General features: G+C 47.4%; 1 protein-coding gene across 1 annotated transcript in view; it reads left to right on the forward strand.

The window, feature by feature from the left end:
• tnr (tenascin R (restrictin, janusin)) overlaps positions 1-22,770 on the forward strand; it is a 201,861-nt gene that overhangs the window by 96,700 nt on the left and 82,391 nt on the right. Inside the window, exons 3-7 of the mRNA XM_060830044.1 lie at positions 2,347-2,610; positions 4,860-4,975; positions 5,430-5,580; positions 9,484-9,753; positions 22,112-22,297. Coding sequence (XP_060686027.1) covers positions 2,347-2,610; positions 4,860-4,975; positions 5,430-5,580; positions 9,484-9,753; positions 22,112-22,297 — 987 coding nt within the window. The remainder of the gene's footprint in view (positions 1-2,346; positions 2,611-4,859; positions 4,976-5,429; positions 5,581-9,483; positions 9,754-22,111; positions 22,298-22,770) is intronic.

Consider the following 22,770-nt stretch of genomic DNA (forward strand, 5'->3'; position numbering starts at 1 on the left):
GAAGGGTTCAGTGTTGGGGGAAGGGTTCAGTGTGGGGGAATGGTTCAGTGTGGGCGGAATGGTTCAGTGTTGGGGGGTAGGGTTCTTTGTGGGGTTAGGGTTCAGTGTGGGGGGTAGGGTTCAGTGTGGGGGAAGGGTTCAGTGTGGGGGTAGGGTTCAGTGTGGGGGGTAGGGTTAAGTGTGGGGTTAGGGTTTAGTGTTGGGGGAAATGATTCAATGTTGGGGGGAGGGTTCAGTGTGGGGGAAGGGTTAAATGTGGGGGAAGGTTCAGTTTGGGGGAAGGGTTCAGTGTGGGGGGAATGGTTCAGTGTGGGGGAAGGGTTCAGTGTGGGGGAAGGGTTCAGTGTGGGGGAAGGTTCAGTGTGGGGGGAAGGGCTCAGTGTGGGGGGAAGGGTTCAGTGTGGGGGAAGGGCTCAGTGTGGGGGAAGGGTTCAGTGTTGGGGGGTAATGGTTCAGTGTGGGGGTAGTGTTCAGTGTGGGGGGAATGGTTCAGTGTGGGGGGAAGGGTTCAGTTTGGGGGGTAGGGTTAAGTGTGGGGTTAGGGTTTAGTGTTGGGGAAATGGTTCAATGTTGGGGGGAGGGTTCAGTGTGAGGGTAGGGTTCAGTGGGGGGGAAGGGTTCAGTGTGGGGGAAGGTTCAGTGTGGGGGGAAGGGCTCAGTGTGGGGGGAAGGGTTCAGTGTGGGGGAAGGGTTCAGTGTGGGGGAAGGTTCAGTGTGGGGGGAAGGGTTCAGTGTGGGGGGAAGGGTTCAGTGTGGGGGGGAAGGGTTCAGTGTGGGGGTAGGGTTCAGTGTGGGGGGAAGGGTTCAGTGTGGGGGAAGGGTTCAGGGTGGGGGAAAGGGTTCAGTGTGGGGGCAATGGTTCAGTGTCGGGGGGAAGGGTTCAGTGTGGGGGGAATGGTTCAGTGTGGGGCAAAGGATTCAGTGTGGGGTGGAATGGTTCAGTGTGAGGGTAGGGTTCAGTGTCGGGGGGAATGGTTCAGTGTGGGTGAAGGGTTCAGTGTAGGGGGGAAGGGTTCAGTGTTGGGGGTAGTGTTCAGTGTCGGGGGGAAGGGTTCAGTGTGGGGGGTTAGGCTTCAGTGTGGGGGGAAGGGTTCAGTGTGGGGGAAGGGTTCAGTGTGGGAGGACGGGTTCAGTGTGGGGGGTAGGGTTCAGTGTTGGGGGGTAATGGTTCAGTGTGGGGGGAAGGGTTCAGTGTGTGGTTAGGGTTCAGTGTGGGGTTAGGGTTCAGTGTGGGGTGGTAGGGTTCAGTGTGGGGGGAAAGGGTTCAGTGTTGGGGGGTTAGGTTTCAGTGTGTGGGGGAAGGGTTTTCAGTGTGGGGGGTTAGGGTTCAGTGTGGGGGGAAGGGTTCAGTGTGGGGGAAGGGTTCAGTGTGGGGGGAATGGTTCAGTGTGGGTGATAGGGTTCTTTGTGGGGCTAGGGTTCAGTGTGGGGGTTAGGGTTCAGTGTGGGGGGAATGGTTCAGTGTGGGGGGAAGGATTCAGTGTGGGGGAAGGGTTCAGTGTGGGTGGGAAGGTTTCAGTGTGGGGGAAAGGGTTCAGTGTGGGGGGAAAGGGTTCAGTGTGGGGGGAAGGATTCAGTGTGGGGGAAGGGTTCAGTGTTGGGGGTAGGGTTCAGTGTGGAGGAAGGGTTCAGTGTGGGGGGAATGTTTCAGTGTGGGGGGAATGGTTCAGTGTGGGTGATAGGGTTCTTTGTGGGGGAAGGGTTCAGTGTGGGGGAAGGGTTCAGTGTGGGGGTAGGGTTCAGTGTTGGGGGAAAGGGTTCAGTGTTGGGGAAGGATTCAGTGTGGGGGGAATGGTTCAGTGTGGGTGATAGGGTTCTTTGTGGGGTTCGGGTTCAGTGTGGGGGGAAAGGGTTCAGTGTGGGGGGGAAGGGTTTAGTGTGGGGGAAAGGTTCCGTGCAGGTGGGGAGCTCAGTGTCGGGGGGCGGGGTTCAGTGTGGGGGAATGGTTCAGTGTTGGGGGAAGGGTTCAGTGTGGGGGAAGGGTGCATCGTGGAAGTGGTTTAGTTTTGGGGGAGGGGTGGGAGAGAATCTCACGTGGTGTTCTGAGTCCCAGTTTTGATGAGCATGAAACAACCAATTTGAGCCATTTTCCTGTAACTACCAATTGATCTCAAGTAGTTAGCATCTCTCTGTAACATTGATGCTGGTCTCTGTGCTGCACAGCCCTATCTCCCTGTATTCTCAGTCTGAGGATTTGGTTAAGTTGATTTTCTCGAGCGTTGGGCGGCTTCTACTCAGGGGAGCAATGGGTGCTTTATTTTGTGGAAAATCAGGAGAGGAGTGTTACACTGACACATCTCCAGAGTGTTTCCAATGGTTGAACCTATTGATGTTTGTGTCTCTCAGTGTTTCCACCACAACGTCTCCGTGTTACCGGTGTAACAGATCAAAGCATTGCCCTGGAGTGGGAGAGGTCTGTAGTCATCACTGAGTATCTCATCACTTACACTCCCGATATTGTGGATGGGCTACAGTCAGAACTACGAGTCCCAGGGGACTGGACGGCAGCTAACATCACAGGGCTGGAGCCTGGCACTGAATACAGCATTCACATTTACGCTGTGCTGAATAATCAGCTGAGTGTTCCCATCAACTCACAGACAACCACTCGTAAGTAGCTGGCGTCTGATTCCACTACACGCTCTCTTCAGCTGTGTTATGACACACCCTCTGGAACAGGTGGGATTTGAACTGGTCCAGCAGAAGGGACATTAACACAAGAGCTATTAAACCAGGGTGGAAGAGAAATGTACCTGACAATTTGCGACTTGTAGTCTTTTAATCCACCCACTAGGAAATGTTATGATTCAGGTCTGGGGTAGCTGGGACTTGAATCCTGATCTCATGGCCCATGAATAGGGACACTACCACTGTGTCACAAGGATCCCACATTACATTGTGTATCATTGTATACTCCAGATGTTTCCTGCTGTATCATTCTCTCCAGATGTTTCCTGCTGTATCATACCTTCCAGATATTTCCTGCTGTATCATTGCACTCTCCAACTATTTCATGTTGTATCATACTCTCCAGATGTTTCCTGCTGTACCATACTCTCCAGAAGTTTCATGCTCTATCATACCTTCCAGATATTTCCTGCTGTATCATTGCACTCTCCAGATGTTTTCTGTTGTATCATACTCTCCAGATGTTTCCTGCTGTATCATACTCTCCAGATGTTTTCTGTTGTATCATTGCACTCTCCAGCTGGTTCATGTTGTATCATACTCTCCAGATGTTTCCTGCTGTATCATTGTACTCCCCAGATGTTTCATGTTGTACCTTTGCTCGATGCAGACATTCCACATTGTATTTTTAACTCTCCACATGTTTCATGTCATATCATTATAATCTCCAGATGGTTCATAAACTATATATTATACATGTTTCCGACTATACCATTGCCATCTGCAGATGTTGCATGTTGTACCTTTTCAATATTGATGTGTGTCATGTTATATCTTTTTAACTCTCCAAATGTTTCGTGTTGTATCACTGCGTTCTCTAAATGTTCCAAATGTATGATTATACTCTCCAGATGATCCATGTTGTATCATTGTACTGTTCAGTGTGTCTGGTTGTATCATTGTGCTGTCCAGATGTCTCATTCTGTATCATTGCATTTTCCAAGATTATTGTTCTATAATTATACTCTCCAGATGTTTTACATCGTGTCATTTCATCTTCCAAGTATTTCATGTCGTACTCCAAGCATTTCAAGTTCTACAATTGCTGTACACAGTTGTATTCTTTCACTCTCCACATGTTTCACGTTACGTCCTTTCACTCTCCACATGTTTCAAGTTGTATTCATTGTAGCACCATTGCATTCTCCAGATATTTCATGTATCATAATACTTTCCAGATGTTTCATGTTGTACCATTGCATTCTCCAGATAAACATTAACAAAGGTGGCTTTTTAAAATTAATATTCATGCATGAGAATTTTAAAATAAAAGCGCAACTTGACTAGGAGCCAAATGTAGCCAATGAGTAAGGAGAATTGAGAAATGGGATCTGGACCAGGGGCAGGCAAGTGGCACTAATATAGTGTGGGATTATTTTCAGCATGGACTGGATGGACCAAAGGGTCTGTTTCCATGCTTTATCACTCTATGACTTTCTCAATGTTGACAGTGCGACACTCAGTTCGTACTGACCTTCCGGCAGTGTAGCACTCCCTCAGTACTGACTCTCTGTTAGTGCAGCACTCCCTCAGCACTGACCCTCTGACAGTGCAGCACTAACTCAGCACTGACCCTCTGACAGTGCAACACTCCCTCAGCACTGACTCTCTGACAGTGCAGCACTCCCTCAGCACTGACCCTCTGACAGTGCAACACTCCCTCAGCACTGACTCTCTGACAGCGCAGCACTCCCTCAGTACTGACCCTCTGACAGTGCAGCACTCCCTCAGCACTGACACTCTGACAGTGCAGCACTCCCTCAGTACTGACCCTCTGACAGTGCAGCACTCCCTCAGTACTGATCCTCTGACAGAGCAGCATTCCCTCAGCACTGACCCTCTGACAGTTCCATGTTTCCAATGTAACACCGAAAACTGACCATCTGGTCATTGTCTAATTGTTGCTTGTTGGCTGGCGATGTGTGAAGGTTCTATCCTTTCATTCTTGCATTTAAACAGAATTGACCTGACAATGACTGACTTGGCCGTGCCTGGGCATGCGTCACCTCAACAGGTTGATGGTGTCAGTGGGAGTGAGTGTTTTCCTGTGGCAATGACAGAATGCTGTGTGCTGTGATGTGAAGGGTTCCAACCCATGCGGTGTGCTGACAACGTCTCAGGTCTGTGCCCGGAACAACCTGGCACTAATGTAGCTCTGTCCCTCTCCACAGACTTGCCCACGCCTCAGGGTCTTAGCTTCAAATCAATCTCGGAGACAGCGGTGGAAGTGCAATGGGAACCATTCCAGTTTATGTTCGATGGCTGGGAGATCAGCTTTATTGCAAAGGTAAATCACCTCTCCTCTCCCTCCCTCACACCTTTCCTCTGTCACTCCTTCACTCACAGCCCACCCCCACCCGCCCCCTATGAACACAGGCAGCCTGGGCTCCGAATCATTACCTCAGAGCCTCAGAGGGGTCTCCAACATCAAATCCAAATCACAAGGGAAGAACAAGAACAACAGAAAGCAATATCACTTGGAAGGGAGCAGGGTGTCCATGTGAAAAATACAAGTCAAATTGGGCTGAGGTTTAATAGTGTGTACAGCACTCTCCCTGTGGCTTTGGGTAATGTGCAGACAGCCTGATCTGGGTGATTTCACCCCTAACTCGCTCCAGGCATTGGTCATTGATCAGCCTGAATGACAGGACAGGAGGCTGACACACTCCATGACTCACTCCCTGACCCTTCTCCCTGATACTCACCCTGCTACTCTCTGATTCTGCCAAACTCTTTTCCAGAGTAATGAAGGTGGAATGGTGCTTCAACTCCCCAGTACCGTCACAGCCTACAACCAGTCAGGCCTGAGGCCTGGGGAGGAATACACAGTCAACGTGGTTGCAATAAAAGAGCACAGCAGGAGTGCCCCAGCTACAGCGATGGTATCAACACGTGAGTTAACTCATTGTTCACAAACGGATGCTCATTGAGAGCAGATTACACTCTCACACTAACCTTCCCTGGGGTCTGGTTCCACACACACACACTGACCCTCACTGGGGTATGGGTCCCACACACGCACTGGCCCTCACTGTGTCATAGGTCCCACACACACTGACCCTCACTGGGGTATGGGTCCCGCACACACACTGACCCTCACTGGGGTATGGGTCCCACACACGCACTGGCCCTCACTGTGTTATAGGTCCCACACACACACTGACCCTCACTGGGGTACAGGGTCCCACACATGCACTGGCCCTCACTGGGGTATGGGTTACACACACACACATACACACACACACACACACACACAGAACTTCCCTGGGGTATGGGTCCTGCACACACACTGACCCTTACTAGAGTATAAGACCTACATACACACTGACCCTCACTGGATTATGGGACCTATACACACACTGACTCTCACTGGGATATGGAACCTATACACACACACTGACTCTTACTGGGGTACGGTTCCTATACACAAGCGGACTCTCACTGGGCTACAGGTGCCACACACACTGACTCTCACTGGGGTAAGGATGTCTCACACACGCACACATACAAACTCACTCACTTGGGTACAGGTCCCACACACACTGACTCTCACTGGAATATGGATCCCACACACACTGACTGTCGCTGGGATATGAACCTCACACACACTGACTCTCACCCAGGGTATGGATCCCACGCACACTGACACTCACTGGGATATGGGTCCCACAGGCATAGTGACTCTCACAGGTGTACAGATCACACACACGCACTCACTCTCACTGGGGTATAGGTCTCACTCATTTGCTCACAGTGTCTGTCTCTCCCTCCCTCTCTCTCTCTCACACACACACACACACACACGCACACACACACAGACATTCATTGTGCTACAGTCTCACACGTTGACTCTCACTCGGATATGGGTCGCACATACACATTGACTCTCACTGGCTTATGAGTCCCACAGTCCAGGTACTTCTCCCCCTCTCTGATGTGTTGCGGGCCCTCAGCCCAGAGTCCAATTTATCAACTCTGAGGTGACGTTTCTTGAACAACTAACCAAATGGTCATCACGATCTCAGCAGCATCTACCTGCCCCTACATACTTCAGCTGCAACACATTGCCTGCCCAGCCAAGTCCATTCTAATTAATTAATTATTTCAATGTTAGACATTTATAGAGTTGAATTTCCCAAGTGAACTGTTCAGCTGCATGTTGCCCCCTAACCAAAGAGACACAAAAGAAAGACTCACCAATCTGTTTTCCTTTGACATTCCTTTTCAGCTGTGGCATGGGGAAATGGTTTGAAATGGCCTCCCTGTTAATAATTCCTACCTCATGTAGTCACTGCCTTTCCAATGGAGGTCCATTCTCCCAATCTGCTTCACAGTGATGCTGACTCACTGCAGACCCCTCCCAGTCTGTTTCATGATGATGCTGACTCACTGCAGACTCTTCAAGGTCTGCTACACAAGAATGCTGACTTGTTGCACACCCCTCCCGGTGTGTTTCATGATGTTACTGACTTGTTGCACACTTCTCCCAGCCTGTTTCATAATGATGCTGACTTGCTGCACACTATACATTTTGATTCTGGTATGATTTTTCTTCAGAGCTCAGTGGAAGATTCAAATTCAACTTAAATTGTTTCTCTCTCCACAAATGCTGCCAAACCTGCTGAGTTTCCCCAGCACCTTTATTCTTCTATTAGACGAGAGGACCCTGAATTTTTATATTTTATCGGCAAGGTGGCTCAATGACTAGCACTGCTGCCTCACCATTGCCAGCAATCCGGGCTCGATTCCAACCTCGGATGACAATCTGTCTGGAGTTTACACATTCTCCCAGCATCTGCGTGAGTTTCCTCTGGGTGCGCTGATTTCTTGTCACAGTCCAAAGATGTGCAAGTTGGGTGGATTCGCCTTGCTAAATTGCCCATAGTGTCCAGGGATTCTCAGGTTAGGTGGAATAGGAAATACAGGTTACAGGGATAGGGTAGTGGGGTGGCTCTGGGTGGGATGCTCTTTGGAGGGATGGTGTAGACTCGATAGGCTGAATGGCCTGCTTCCACGCTGTATGGCTTCTACAGTTGTAAGACAGACACTGCTCTCATTGTTTCTTTAATGAGCTAGCACAGACATGATGGCTCTGTACTGCTCTGTAAGGTTTGAAACTTCATGTGTTGTTCACTAATTGGAATTTGTAATACTCTGACAGTACCCTTATCTGATGCTACCCTGATTAGGCTCAGGGCATTCACTGGGAGGGATAATATCGCGGTTTAGCAACTGAATGTATGAGACTCCAAGTGGTCCTGTGGGGTTTTTTTTTGGAGAATTTATTCTAATGAAAGTTCGAGATAGGTACCCAGGAAGCGCTCTGAAGCAGCTGAAATGTCTACAAAACCCACCTGCTTTGAAATGGGGGTCTGGGAAAAGAGTGCGCTGTCTCTATACAGTCTTGCATATTCACCATTCTTACTCCGACAGAAACACGGTCAACTCTGACCTGAGCCATTAAGAAATCCCTCAGTTGGTTGAAATTTGAGCAGCATTCAAGAAGTTGTCCCACTAGTTTCTCAGGAAACCGCATCCCCCACCCCCCTCCACCGCAGTGCTAAGCCAGTCAGGGCTACCCAGACACTGGGGATGAAGAAACAAGATCTTTCATCTGCGTTTCCCTCCATTTTTCACTAAGAAATCGTAAATTAGCATGGAGAGAGAATTGGCGAACTAATAAAAGACAGAGAGTTGGGATAAGCGGTCATTTTCAGGATGGTAACGATAACGAGCAATGTGTCACAGGAATCGGTGCTAGGACCACACTAATTTACAAAAGAAATGAATAATTTGGATGAGGAAAGTCGAAGTGTTAACGGCAAGTTTGCGGATGCCATGCAAATACGTGGGAAGACAAGTGGTGGGGATAATGCAAAGAGTCTGCAGAGGGATACAGGCAGGTTAAATGAGTGGAATAGGATACAGTGTGGGAAAGTGTGTGGTTACCCCTTCTGGCAGGAAGAATAGAGGAGATGAATATTATTTCAATGGAGAAAGACTGCAGAAAGCTGTGAGAATTTGAGTGCCCTCATCCATGAAGCGAGAAAAGCTAGCATCCAAGTTCAGCTGGTAAAAAGGAAGGCAAATGGAATTTGGCCTTTATTTCAAAGCAAGTGAAGTCTGAAAGGAATGTTTTGCAAAAACTGTAAAAGGCATTACTCAGACCACAGCTGGAATACTATGAGCAGTTTTGGGCACCGGAACGTTCATTTGGCTGATTCCAGGTTTAGAGTGGCTGTGTTATAAGGAGAAGTTAAGTAGGTTAGCTCTGTACTCACTGGAATTCAAAAGAATGAGAGGTGACCTTATTGAAGCATATAAGATTCTTAGGGGAGTTGAGAAGATGGATATAAAGAGATTGTTGCTCCTTGTGGGAGAGTGTAGGACTAGACAGTATGATATCATGATAAAGTATCACCTGTTTAAGACAGACGAGGAAGAATTCTTTCTTTCAGGGGGTAGTGAATCTGTGGGATTCTTTACCATTGGGAGCTACTAAGACTGAGTCATTCTGAATTTCAAGGCTGAGACAGATAGATTTTTAATCAGTAAGGGAATCAAGTCTTCTTGGGATAAGTCAGGAAAGTTCAGGATTATCAGATCGACCATGGGTCTCACTGAATGGCAGAGCAAAATCAAAAGGCTAAATGGCCTATTTCTGCTGCTATGTCTTATGGTCCTCTGTTGTCTGAGCAGCTTTGTTCCCCCCCCCCAACCCCCCAGTGTTTGCTTGTCCAATGTGTGTATTAAGCAGGGTGTTGCATTCTGTCTCCCGTTTCTCTCTGTGTTCAGTGATTGATGGACCGAATGAGATCATCGTCAGAGAGGTGACTGACACTGTTGCCTTTGTTGAGTGGACCCCTCCAAGAGCCCACGTGGACTATGTGTTGCTGTCATATGGACTCACCAGTGGGACGATTGAGAAGACTGTGCTGAAACTGCAGCCCAGCCTGAGCCAGTTCTCCCTGCAGAACTTAAGACCCGCATCTCAGTACGAGGTGTCAGTCATGGGCATTTACGATCATGGACAGAGCCAGCCTGTAACAGCAGCCTTTACCACAGGTAAAGGTGACCCAGTACCTGTCTGCATGTCTATGAACATACCTGTTCAAGTGCATGTATATCTACGTCTCTGTAACATGCATGCACACAAGTATCCTCATGTCTCGTGCATGGGAGCTATTGAGTCATAAGGTCTGTACAGACCAGAGAGTCCGTTCATCCCATCCAGTCAATGCTGGCGCCCTGTGGAGCAATCCAGTCAGTCTCATTCTCTGCTTTTTCCTCCATTACTCTGCAAGATAATCTCTCTCAGGTGTCTGACCCATTTTCTTTTGAAATCATTCACCATCTCCACCTCCATCACCCCACTCCCTCTGTGGGCAATGAGTTCCAGGTCATTGCTACTCACTATGGAAAAATGTTATTCCTCATATCACCCCTTTTCTCATATTTCCTGACCTAAACCATCAATCTGGCTCCCCTCAGCCAAGACAAGCTTTCCTTATCTCCTTTATCCAAACCCGTTATAATCCTGTCCACCTTGAACAAATCTCCCCTTGATTTCCTTTGCTGTGTGCTTATCAATACCAGCTTCTCCAAATGAACCTTGTTAGGAAACCCCTCATTCTGGGTAAATTTCCCTTGCAGTCTCTGGAAGGACCCTCACATCCTTCCTCGAGGGTGGGCACCAACCCCACACCATCCTTTAGTTAGGGGCCTAACCAATGTTTTATGAAGATCCATCATCACTTCCCTGCTTTTCCACTCAATATCTCTGCTTATAAATCCCAAGATGCCACTTGTTTTTTGAACCACACTCTCAAAATGTCCCGACACCCTCAGTGGTTGATGCGGATGAATTCCAAGGTCCCACTATTCTTGCACATTCTTTTGAAGTTCCCTTGAAGTACATCACCTCACCCCTCCTTCTATTAAATTCCCGTGTCCCTTGGCTTCTCACTCTATTGGCCAATCTGTGTCCTGTTACAGGCAATTGGCCAGTTGTTTGCCACAAGTGACAGAACTGGACTCTCATGTCTCACTGCAACCACTGATAGGTATTGATGTCAAGCAGATTATCACGTGTCAGTGCTTGACTGTCTGACACAGTATCATGCCTGATCTGCATGTACGCTTGCATTGTGATCATTGCATGTAAGTCTTGGTGTACTCCTATGTGTTTGGGTCATGTGCGGATCTCTGGGTACTCTGTGTCAGAAACATTCTGTAAGGAAGTACACTTTGGACGGCTTGATTGGCCATGCACTGACCTCCATATGAACATATGTGGATTCAAATTGGTCAAGATGCAAGCTGAACTTTCACAGAAAGATATTTCATCTCGTCCAATCGAAATGGATACATCTACGAATTGGCTTTTTTCCTGGGCAGAACATTTACGTTGTTGCTAACGCCATGCTGCCCCTGTCCTGGGATTGTTTGTTGGGGACAACATAGAGCTTTACTGGGTATCTAGCCCAATGCAGTGCCTGTTCTGAGAGTATTTAATAGGGATTCTGTGGAGATTTCGTTACACTATATCAAACCCTGCTCTGCCCCTGCCCTGAGAATGTCTGATGGAGTCTGTATTGAGGGAGCTTTATTCTGTATCTAATACCCATGCTGTCCATGTCCTGGAAGTGTTTGATGGGGTTGGTATAGAGGGAGCTTTACTCTGTATCTAACACCCATGCTATCCATGTCCTGGAAGTGTTTGATGGTGATAGTGTACAAGGAAAAAGTGACGAGTGCAGATGCTGGAGAGACAGAGCTGCAAAGTGTGGCACTGGAAAAGCACAGCAGGTCAGGCAACATCCGAAGAGCAGTAGAAACGATCTTTCAGGAATGTGGAGAGGGAAGAAGGCTGAGAGATAGGAGGGTGGGGAAAGGACGGGGGGGGAAGGTAGGTGGGAAGGTGATAGGTGGATGCATGTGGGAAGTCAGTGGGGAGGGTGGAGCGGGTAGGTGGGAAGGACGTTGGACAGGTGGCGCAGGTCAAGAATGTGGTGCCAAGTTGGAGGGTTAGATCTGGAGTGTCGTGGGAGGAGGGGGATTTGGACACTGGTGAAGTCAATGATGATGCCACGTGGTTGGAGGGTCCCGAGATGGAAGGTGAAATGTTCTTCCTCCAGTTGGCAGGTGGCATTGATTTGGCGCTGGAGGAGGCCCAGAACTTGCATGACTCTGGGGGAGTTGAAGTGGTTGGGTGGTTGGCCACAGGGCAGTGGAGTTGTTTGGTGCATGCATCCCAGAGATGTTCCCTGAACCACCAAATGGGTCAGTGTTCTGTTTTCCCGCTGTAGAGAAGACCACATCGAGAGGAACTGACGCAGTAGATGTGCAGGAAAATCTCTGCTAAGGATCCTCTAAGGCCTTGGGTGGAGGTGAGGGAGAGATGTGGACCTTGTGCAGCAGCAAGGGAAGGTGATGGGTGTGGAGGGTGGGTTGGTGGGGGATGTGGACCTAATGAGGGAGTCAGGGAGAGGATGGTGGGGAGTCATATAGAGAATGGTCTCTGCGGAATACAGATGAGGGTGAGGAGAGAGATATAACTTTGGTGGTGGAGGTGATGGAAATGGTGGAGGACGATGCAATGTACATAGAACATAGAACAATATAGCACAGAACAGGCCCTTCGGCCCACGATGTTGTGCCGAACATTTGTCCTAGCTTAAGCACCTATCCATGTACCTACCCAATTGCCGCTTAAAGGTCACCAATGATTCTGACTCTGCCACTCCCACGGGCAGCGCATTCCATGCCCCCACCACTCTCTGGGTAGAGAACCTATCCCTGACATCCCCCCTATACCTCCCATCCTTCACCTTAAATTTATGTCCCCTTGTAACACTCTGTTGTACCCGGGGAAAAAGTCTCTGACTGTCTCCTCTCTCTATTCCCCTGATCATCTTATAAACCTCTATCAAGTCACCCCTCATCCTTTCCCATTTCAATGAGAAAAGGCCTAGCACCCTCAACCTATCCTCGTACAACCTATTCTCCATTCCAGGCAACTTCCTGGTAAATCTCCTCTGCACCCTCTCCAAAGCTTCCACATCTTTCCTAAAGTGAGGCGACCAGAACTGCACACAGTACTCCAAATGTGGCCTAACCAAAGTCCTGTACAGCTGCAACATCACCTCACGACTCTTGAATTCAATCCCTCTGCTAATGAACGCTAATACACCATAGGCCTTCTTACAAGCTCTATCCACCTGAGTGGCAACTTTCAAAGAGCTATGAACATAGACCCCAAGATCCCTCTGCTCCTCCACCTTACTAAGAATCCTACTGTTAACCCTGTATTCCGCATTCTTATTTGTTCTTCCAAAATGGACAATCTCACACTTGACAGGGTTGAACTCCATCTGCCACTCCTCAGCCCAGCTCTGCATCATATCTAAGTCCCTTTGCAGCCGACAACAGCTCTCCTCACTATCCACAACTCCACCAATCTTCGTATCGTCTGCAAATTTACTGACCCACCCTTCGACTCCCTCATCCAAGTCATTAATAAAAATTACAAACAGCAGAGGACCCAGAATTGATCCCTGCGGAACTCCACTTGTAACTGGGCTCCAGGCTGAATATTTACCATCTACCACCACTGTCTGACTTCGACCGGTTAGCCAGTTTTCTATCCAACTGGCCAAATTTCCCACTATCCCATACATCCTGACTTTCTGCATAAGCCTACCATGGGGAACCTTATCAAATGCCTTACTAAAATCCATGTACACTACATCCACTGCTCTACCCTCATCCACATGCTTGGTCCCCTCCTCAAAGAATTCAATAAGACTTGTAAGGCAAGACCTACCCCTCACAAATCTGTGCTGGTTGTCCCTAATCAAGCAGCGTCATAAATCCTATCCCTCAGTACCCTTTCCATAAATGTGCCTACCACCGAAGGAAGACTAACTGGCCTGTAATTTCCGGGGTTATCCCTATTCCCTTTTTTGAACAGGGGCACAACATTCGCCACTCTCCAGTCCCCTGGTACCACCCCCATTGACAGTGAAGACGAAAAGATCATTGCCAACGGCTCTGCAATTTCCTCTCTTGCTTCCCAGATAATCCTAGGATATATCCTGTCAGGCCCGGGGGACTTGTCTATCCTAAAGTTTTTCACGGTATCTGGAGATTCATTGGATAGAAGTGGAGGATCAGGGTGGTTCTATGCTTGGTGCAGTTGAAGGGGTAGGGTTCGAGGGCAGAGGTGTGGGAAGTGGAGGAGACACACTGGAGAGCATTGTTGACCATGTGGGAGGCGTAATTACGGTCCTTGTAATAGGAGGCCATCTGGGATGGAGTGGAATTGCTCCTCCTGGGAGCAGATACAGCAGAGGAGGAAGAATTGGGAGTATGGGATTGTGTTACAGGAGGGTGGGTGTAGGAGGAGGTGTAGTCCAGGTAGCTGTGCGAGTTGGTGGGTTTTAGTCGGTCACTGGAAACAGAGACAGAGAGTTCCAGGAAGGGAAGCGAAGTGTCCGAGATGGTCCAGGTGAACGAGAGGTCAGGTTGGAAGGTGTTGGTGAAGTTGATGAACCGTTCAACCTTCTTTTGGGAGCATGAGGTGGCATTGATACAGTCATCAATGTAACGGAGGAAAGATTGGGGTGTGAAATCGATGTAACTGGGGAAGAGGGAGTGTTCTACGTATTCTACATATTCTACGTTCTATGAAGAGGCAGGCTTGGCCGGGGCCCATGCGGATGTCCATGGCTACCCCTCTGGTCAGTTGGAAGTAGGAGGATTTCCAAGAGAATTTGTTTAGGGTGAGGACCAGTTCCACAAATCAAATGAGAGTGTCGATGGAGGGAGATTGGTTGGATTGGTGGGAGAGGAAGAAATGATGGGCTTATAGGCTTGGTCATGGGAGATGGACATGTCCATGGTGAAGATGAGGTGTTGAGGGCCAGGGAATCAGAAGTCATGGAGGAGGTGGAGGGTGTGTGTTGGGTACTGAACGTAAATAGGGATTTCATGGACAGTGGGGGACAAGGCGGAGTCGAGATGGGTTCGGTGAGGCAGGAGCAGATGGAGACAATTGGTCAACTGGGGCAGTCAGGTTTGTGGACTTTGGATAAAAAGTAAAACAGTGGTGTTGGTTGTCTGCACCTTGACTACACCTCCTTCCCCCACCAGTAAAAACATGATCCCTTACTCCCAATGTCTCTGCCTCTGCCATATCTGTTCCCAGGAGGAATAATTCCACTCCAGGACATCCCAGGTATCCTCCTATTTCAAGGACCGCACATTCCCCTCCCACATGATCAACAATTCCCTCCAGCTCATCTCCTCCACTTCCCATATCTCTGCTCTTGAACCTCACCCCTCCAACAGCAACAAGGATAGAATCCCCCTGGTCCTCACCTTCCACTCCACCTATCTCTGGATACAGTGCATTATCCTCCACCATTTCCGTCATCTACAGCCAGACTCCACCACTCTCATATTTCCCTCCCCACCTTCATCTGCATTCCACAGAGACCATTCCCTTCATGACTCCCTCATTAGGTCCACTCCCCCCACCAACCCACCTTCCACCTTCCCTTGTCACCACAAGAGGTGTAATGCCTTCACTCACACCTCTCCCCTCAGTTCCATCCAAGGCCCGAAAGGATCATTTTAATCCAGCAGAGCTTTTCCTGCACATCCACCTACCTCACCTTTTGCATGCGTTGGTCTCGATGTGCTCTCCTCTACATCGGTGAGGCAGAATGCCCAACTAGCGGAGCGGTGCAGGGAACATCCCTGAGATGCACACACCAAACAAACCCATTACCCTGTGGCCGACCACTTCAGCTCCCCTTCCCAATCCCCCAAGGACTTGCTAGTCCTGGGCCTCCTCCTCCCCCAAATCAACGCTACCTGCCAATTGGAGGAAGTGCGCCTCGGGACCCTCCAACCACACGGCATCAACATCGACTTTACCAGTTTCCAAATCCAAACCCCCCCCCCATCCCAGATCCAACCCTCCAACTTAATACTACATTCTTGACCTGTCCATCTTCCTTCCCACCTAACCGTTCCATCCTCCCCACTGACCTATCACAATTACCCCCCACTTGCATCCACCTATTGCCTTTCCACCTACTTTCCCCCCAACACCCCTAATTATCTCCAAGCCCCCTTCCCTTTCATGTTTCCGATGAAGGGCTTATGGAGGAAACATCGATTCTCCTGCTCCTTGGATGCTGCCTGACTTGCTGTGATTTTCCAGCGCCACACTTTTTGACAGTGTGGAGGGAGCTTTATTCTATATCTAACGCCATGCTGTCCCTGTCCTGGGAGTGTTTGGCAGATGCTCCTTGTTACCTGATAAATTTAAATCTGGTGCTTTTGTCTTGAAAGGTATGAACATGGAATTAGTGGAGCTCATCGTGCCCAAGTTTGATTGTATCTTTGAGAAAGTTCAGTGAATATGGACTGACAGAGGGAACAGTAATGGTTTAATAGTACGCATGTGCATGATGTGTTGGGTAACATGAGGTAATGCGAGTCTTTCGGGCGTTCTGTCAGAACAGGCAGGAGAGAGAGAGAGAGAGAGAGAGACAAGAGGCTGACTAGCCTTTTTGTTCGGTCCCAGCTTCTGGGCTTTTATTGTCCTGCTTGAACGCTTGCTGCTTCAGTTATGTGCCATGAATAACCAATGAGTTCACCATGCAGATCGATTGTGCTTGATCCAGTCAAATTATTCTCATGACCCTAACCACTTCCTTGAACAAAATCCTAACATCCTCAACTTTGAAATTTTTATAGGTCCCTGTATAACTTATGCAGCTATTTTGGGGTGAGGCTTCCAGACTTCCAGGATTTGTGAGAAGCTGGACGTGATGGTCTGTCTAAAATGTTCAGATTATATTTGCAGATTGCCTCCCTTACTGGTGAAAATTGTTTCTTGCTCTCAGATACCTCAATTCCCTTAAATCATCTTCATCCTCTTAATCTAATCACAATTTAATACTGGAGTATATACTAACCACATGTATACAATCTCTCGGCCAGGGTTATTCTGGTGAATCTGTGCTGCAGCCCCTTCAAGGTCGGTATTTATTTCCTGAGGTATGAAGCCGGAACTGAACCCAAAATTCCAGATCACATCTGATCAGAGTCTGTCCAGCTGGACCGTCACTTCCACTTCTTGCACCTTTGTCCTGGAGGTGAAAGCCAACATGCCATTACCCCAATAACTGACTATCTGCATCTGTGCACCAACTTTCAGTCATTTATTCTCCAGGAATCGCTCAGTTAATTTCACCAATGAAACACCATACACAGTGATGACCTTACACTACCTACACACACACACACACACGCGTGTTCTCTCTCACACTCGCACGCGCACACATACAATACACTCTCTCTCACACACACTCAAGCACACGCACACTCTCTCTCTTTCACACTCCCGCGCGCACACTCTCTCTCTTTCACACTCCCGTGCGCACACTCTCTCAACACACACGCGTGCGCACACACACACACACACCCTCTCTCTAGTGCACGCGCACACACACTCTTATGTGCATGCGCACGCACACACACATGCACACTCTCTCACACACTCATGTGCACACACTCTTTCACACACACTTACACTCACAGACATATACTCACACACACTCTTGCACACAGACACACACACGTCTGGCACAGTTTGACCCACTGATTATAAATTGAGTGTTCCTTTAGTATCGCTGGATCAAAATCTCGGAAGTCCCTCTGTAACAACATTGTGGGTAAGTCTAAGCCATATAAACTATAATAGTTCAAGAAGGCAGCCTCACCACCATCTTTTCCACGGCAATTAGAGATGACCAATAAATTCTGCCCCCCTCCCCCCCCCCCCCAACAAGTCCTGTGACTGAATCAAAAATTTATTGCCAACCCTCGTCACCGTGACACCTGATGTGGTATGCAGCTCTCCATTCTTCATCAAACATCTTTTTAAATAGCTTAAGAAACGGATCCGCGTAGAGATGCTTGCAGGATCTGGGTCCAGTACTGGGAACACATTCCCATGTTCACTTTTCTCTGGATCCTACCTCCTCATCAGCCATACCGTTGTCAACAATTTGCCTCAGATTCCCTACAAACTGCTTCTTGTGACCACTGTTTTGTGTAGAATTTGATCAAATTCTTCTGAAGTCCAAGAACAACACATGTAGACATTCCCTTATTTGTTACTTCCTCCCAAAATTCAACCTTTTTTTTGACCCATGTCTAAACTTCACAAACCAATGTCACTGTCTGTAATCCATTTGCAATTGTCTGTCTGCTCAGTTTCTAATAACTGATTCCAGTCACTTGCCCACAATAGATGTTAGACTGATAAGTCTCTCATTTTCCTTTGGTGTATCCCTCTTGCCTCCCTTAACTATTGGAGTGATACGGACGATTCGGTTTCTAAATCAACAGAGTTCTGGAGGACCATGATGGCAGGAGGTACAATTTCCTCAAACACCTCATCTCTTGAAGATTTAGCTATCTTATTATCTTCTCCATTATCACTTCACATTTTTACCAAATCTCACTTTGACTGAGCTTTGATCCCCACTGTGTAGACTATTTTGTAAAACTTGCTATGTACCAATTTTCAATTCCAATACTACATTCTTAACTGCAGATTTTCTTTTGATGTACTTGTAAAAATCTTCCATGATGCCCTCACAGTTTTCAAAAAGAATTTCCTCATATTCCTGCATATAGTTTCCCTTGTAATCCCTGCAACTTTGAGGGATTAATGGATATGGACACCAAGATCCCTTTGTTTCTCCACACTGCCAAGAACCCTGCCTTTAACCCTGTATACTGCATTCAAAATTCAACCTTCCAAGATGAATCATTTCACACTTTTCCAGGTTGAACTCTATCTTCCACTTATCAGCCCAGTTCTGCATCCTGTCAATATCCCATTGCAACCTACAACAGCCCTTCACACTGTTCACCACTCCACCAACCTTTATGTCATCAGCAAGCTTGAGAGTTAGACTCTCAATGAGGGGAAAAGGGGCAGCACAGTGACTCAGTGGTTAGCACTGCTGCCTCACAGCACCAGCGACCAAGGTTTGATTGCAGCCATGGGCAACTGTTTGGGTGGAGTTTGCACATTCTCCCCATGTCTGCATACATTTTCCTCCAGGTATTTCAGTGGCCTCCCACAATCCAAAGATGTGCAGGTCAGGTGAATTGACCATGCTAAATTGCCCATAGCGTTCAGGGATATGTAGGTTAGGTACATTAGTCAGGGATAAATGTAGAGTAATAGGATGGGGGAATGGGTCTGGGTGGGTTACTCTTTAGAGAGTCGATGTGGACTTGTCAGGCCAAATGGCCTGTTTCCATACTGTAGGGATTATATGATTCTATGAAACTTATTAACCCACCATTCCACTTCCTTATCCAAGTCATTTATAAAAATCACAAAAAACAGACACCCAGCACCGATCCCTGTGGAACACCGAGCTCTAGGCTGAATACTTTACATAGACTACCACCTTCTGTCTTCTATGGGCCAGCCAATTCTGTATCCAGACAGACAAATCTGACTGTAGTCCATGCCTCCTTACTTTCTGAATGAGCCTACTATAAGGGAACTTTATCAATTGCCTTGTTAAAATCAATATACACCCCATCCACTTCTTTACGCTCATCAATGTGTTTTGTCACATCCTCAAAGAATTCAACAAGGCTTGTGAGGCATGATCTGTACCTCACAAAGCCGTGCTGACTATCTCTAATCAAAAAACACTTTTCCAAGTAATCATGAATCCTGTCTGTCAGGATCTCCAATAATTTGCCAACCACAGAGATAAGACTGACTTGTCAATAATTCACAGGAATATCCCTATTCTCTTTTCGGAACAAGGGAATAATATTTGCCATCCTCCAAACATCTGGCAGTACTCCAGTGGACAGTGAGGACACAAAGATCATCACCAAAGGTGCAGCAATCTCTACTCTCACTTCCCGTAGTATCCTAGGATATATCCCGTCTGGTGCAGGGACTTATCTATCCTTATGTTTTTAAAAGTTTTCATCACATCCTCCTTCTTAATGCCAACCTGTTTGAGCAGATCAGCCTATTTCATGCTGTCCTCCTTCGATTCCAGGCACAAGTACCCTCCACTATCCCTGATCGGCCCTACTCTCACTCTGGCATCCTCTTGTTCCTTGCATAAGTTTAGAATACCTTAGGGTTCTCCTTAATCCTACTCGCTAAAGCTTTCTCACTCCCCCCTCTAGCTCTCCTAAATCCATTCTTCAGTTCCTTCCTGGCTACTTTGTAATCCTCCAAAGCCCTGTTTGATCTTTGCTTCTTCAACCTTAAGTAAGCTTCCTTCTTCCTCTTGACTAGATGTTCTACATTTCTTGTCACCCAAGGTTCCTTCACTCTACCATCCCTTCTTTGCCTCAGTGGGACAGACCTAACCAGCATTATCAGTAAGTGTTCCCTAAACAACCTCAACATTTCTGACATGCATTTTCCTGAGAATATCCATTCCCAGTCTAGGCGCTCCAGTTTCTGCCTAATAACATTGGAATTCCCCCTCCCCCAATTAAATAATTTCCCATACTGTCTGCTCCTATCCCTCTCCATGAGTTTAGTAACGCTCATGGTGTTGTGATCACTGTCACCATAATATTCTGCTACCAAGAGATCTGACACCTGGCCTGGATTGTTGCCAAGCACCAAATCCAATATGGCCTCCCCTCTACACTTCCTGGACACACCTGACAGAATCTGCACCATCCAAACTATTTGGACAAAGGACGTTCCAATCAATATCAGGGAAGTTGAAGTCACCCATGGCAACAACCCTGTTACTTCTGCACCTTTCCAAAATTTGCATCCCAATCTGCTCCTCCATGTCTCTGTTGTTTGTTTTTTGGGGGGGTGGGGTCTGTAGAAAACTCCCAATAAAGTGATTGCTCCTTTCCTATTTCTGACTTCTATCCATACTGACTTTGTAGCAAATCCTCCTCGACCAGCTCCTTTTCAGCAGCTGTGATACTATCCCTGATTAGCAATGCTACCCTCCCACCTCTTTTCCGTCCCCCACTATTCCTTTAGAAACATCTAAACCCTGGAACATCCAACAACCATTTCTGCCCCTAGACCAGAGTAGTCTCCAAGTCCTGTGGTGCTAACTGACCTCCTAGATATTGATGTATTTACTTTCAACTCTTCAAATAACAGAACCCGGCTCACTGAGTTACCAGTCCACTTCAGGAGCTTGCTGTGTGCTTAGGTACAACAACATAAATCTTGAATCCAACCAAATAATTCTTCAAGCACCTCTCCCTGTTTGTCACACAATTTATGAATTAACAATTCAGCACAGTCAAAATTTAAAATCTCAGTGATTCATTCTGTCCACTCTCAAACACATTCTTGAATGTGACGATCATTTCAGTCTAACTGGAATGCTCTTGAAAATCCTTCTTCATCGCTCAGTCAGAGATTCTTTGTTTTCTTGTTGATTCAAGAGCACGTACTTCCAGAAAACTGTCCTCTCCAAGTTCAATAAGCTTCCTGTCTTCAGGATTGAATTGAGTTTGTTTTCTCTGGACTGTGTGGAAGTGAAAATCTCTCTTTATAACTCTCAGCTTTTGCAGCAAACATCTCAGACCTCCATCTTAATGTGTCCCACCTTATTAGCGCTGCTGCCAGGAATTGTGCAGACAATTCTTACCAAAGTGTTCAGCTTTTTCAGTTCCTGAATTTTGCCCATATCGTTCGGACTGCCCTTTCACCCTGATTGATAAGCCAGCTCCCTAATGTTCTAATCAATCAGGTATGTGGCGCATACATTCTCACCAACATCTACACACAGGACACTAATCCCCATTGTGTCCCAGTTCACTGGGTTTCCAACAGAGCTTTGGCACTCCAGAATTACTACAGTGTCTCATCACACCTCAATTCGCAGTTTCTTGGCAGTGTGGAAATCCCATACAGTTCTGGCACTCCAGAATTCCTACAATGTCGCAGCTCTCTGGAATTCCCCCAAACCCTCGATACTCCAGGATTCCCACTGTGTCCAGGCACTCTGGAACTCATCATTTTGTCTTGAAATTCTCACATCATTTGAGGTTGTTCCAATAATTTCCCAAAGTCCATGCACACTCTAATTGCCACATTCCATACATTTCAGAATTCCTGTACCTTCTGTACATTCCCATGTATCCCTGAATTTCCCATTCGCACACCGGGCAGGTGATGGATCTTCCCTGCGTAGCCAGTTGGAAAATACTCTGACTTTGTGACCTTGTCTGACCTGAAGTAGTTGGCAGTGCATGGCTGAAGGGGCAATGCCCTCTGTGTGAGGCCTGGGAATAGGGTGGGAGGTTCCAATTGTCGCTTGTTAACCCTTCTGACAACTTCTGGATTCCATGCTTTCTTCCACAGAGCTTGATGCTCCTAGGAACCTGCATGTGGTGAGCCCTGGGGACAGCAGGCTGGAGCTGGAATGGGACAACAGTCAAGCAGATGTTGACAAATACAGAGTGGTGTACAGTACCCTGGCAGGCAGGCAGTACCATGAACTGATTGTGCCTGAAAACATAGGGCTAACGAGCAAAGTCACTCTGACAGGTGAGTAAGATACAGACACACAAAGATACAGACATACAGGCACACACAGACACACACACAGTCACAGATACACAGACAGATGGACACATACACATATAGGGATACACACACACAGACAATCAGACCCACATTCAGATTTGGATCATGACTGCCCACTCCCCCATCCCAGACGATGGTTCTCCACATTATATGCTCTTCTCCTTCTCCATTCTGCTGAACTTTGCCTTTGGATTGAGTGTCCACTATGTTACAAATGCAGTAAAACTAATTGTTAACTCTTTTCCAAAATATATGTAGTGTCAATATTACAAACACAGTTAACAGTCCAGCAAAGATAATCTCTACAATCATGTAATGGATTTAACAATAATCTTCTGGAAACTGCTCTGAAGGCAATGTCAGCTGGGGATCCATACCATGTGTTTTGAAATGGACCTGTAGTCTATAGCAGAGACAATTGTCTCCAAGAGAAA

This window comes from Hemiscyllium ocellatum, chromosome 9, assembly GCF_020745735.1.
Source record: "Hemiscyllium ocellatum isolate sHemOce1 chromosome 9, sHemOce1.pat.X.cur, whole genome shotgun sequence".
In the NCBI taxonomy this organism is placed as follows: domain Eukaryota; kingdom Metazoa; phylum Chordata; class Chondrichthyes; order Orectolobiformes; family Hemiscylliidae; genus Hemiscyllium; species Hemiscyllium ocellatum.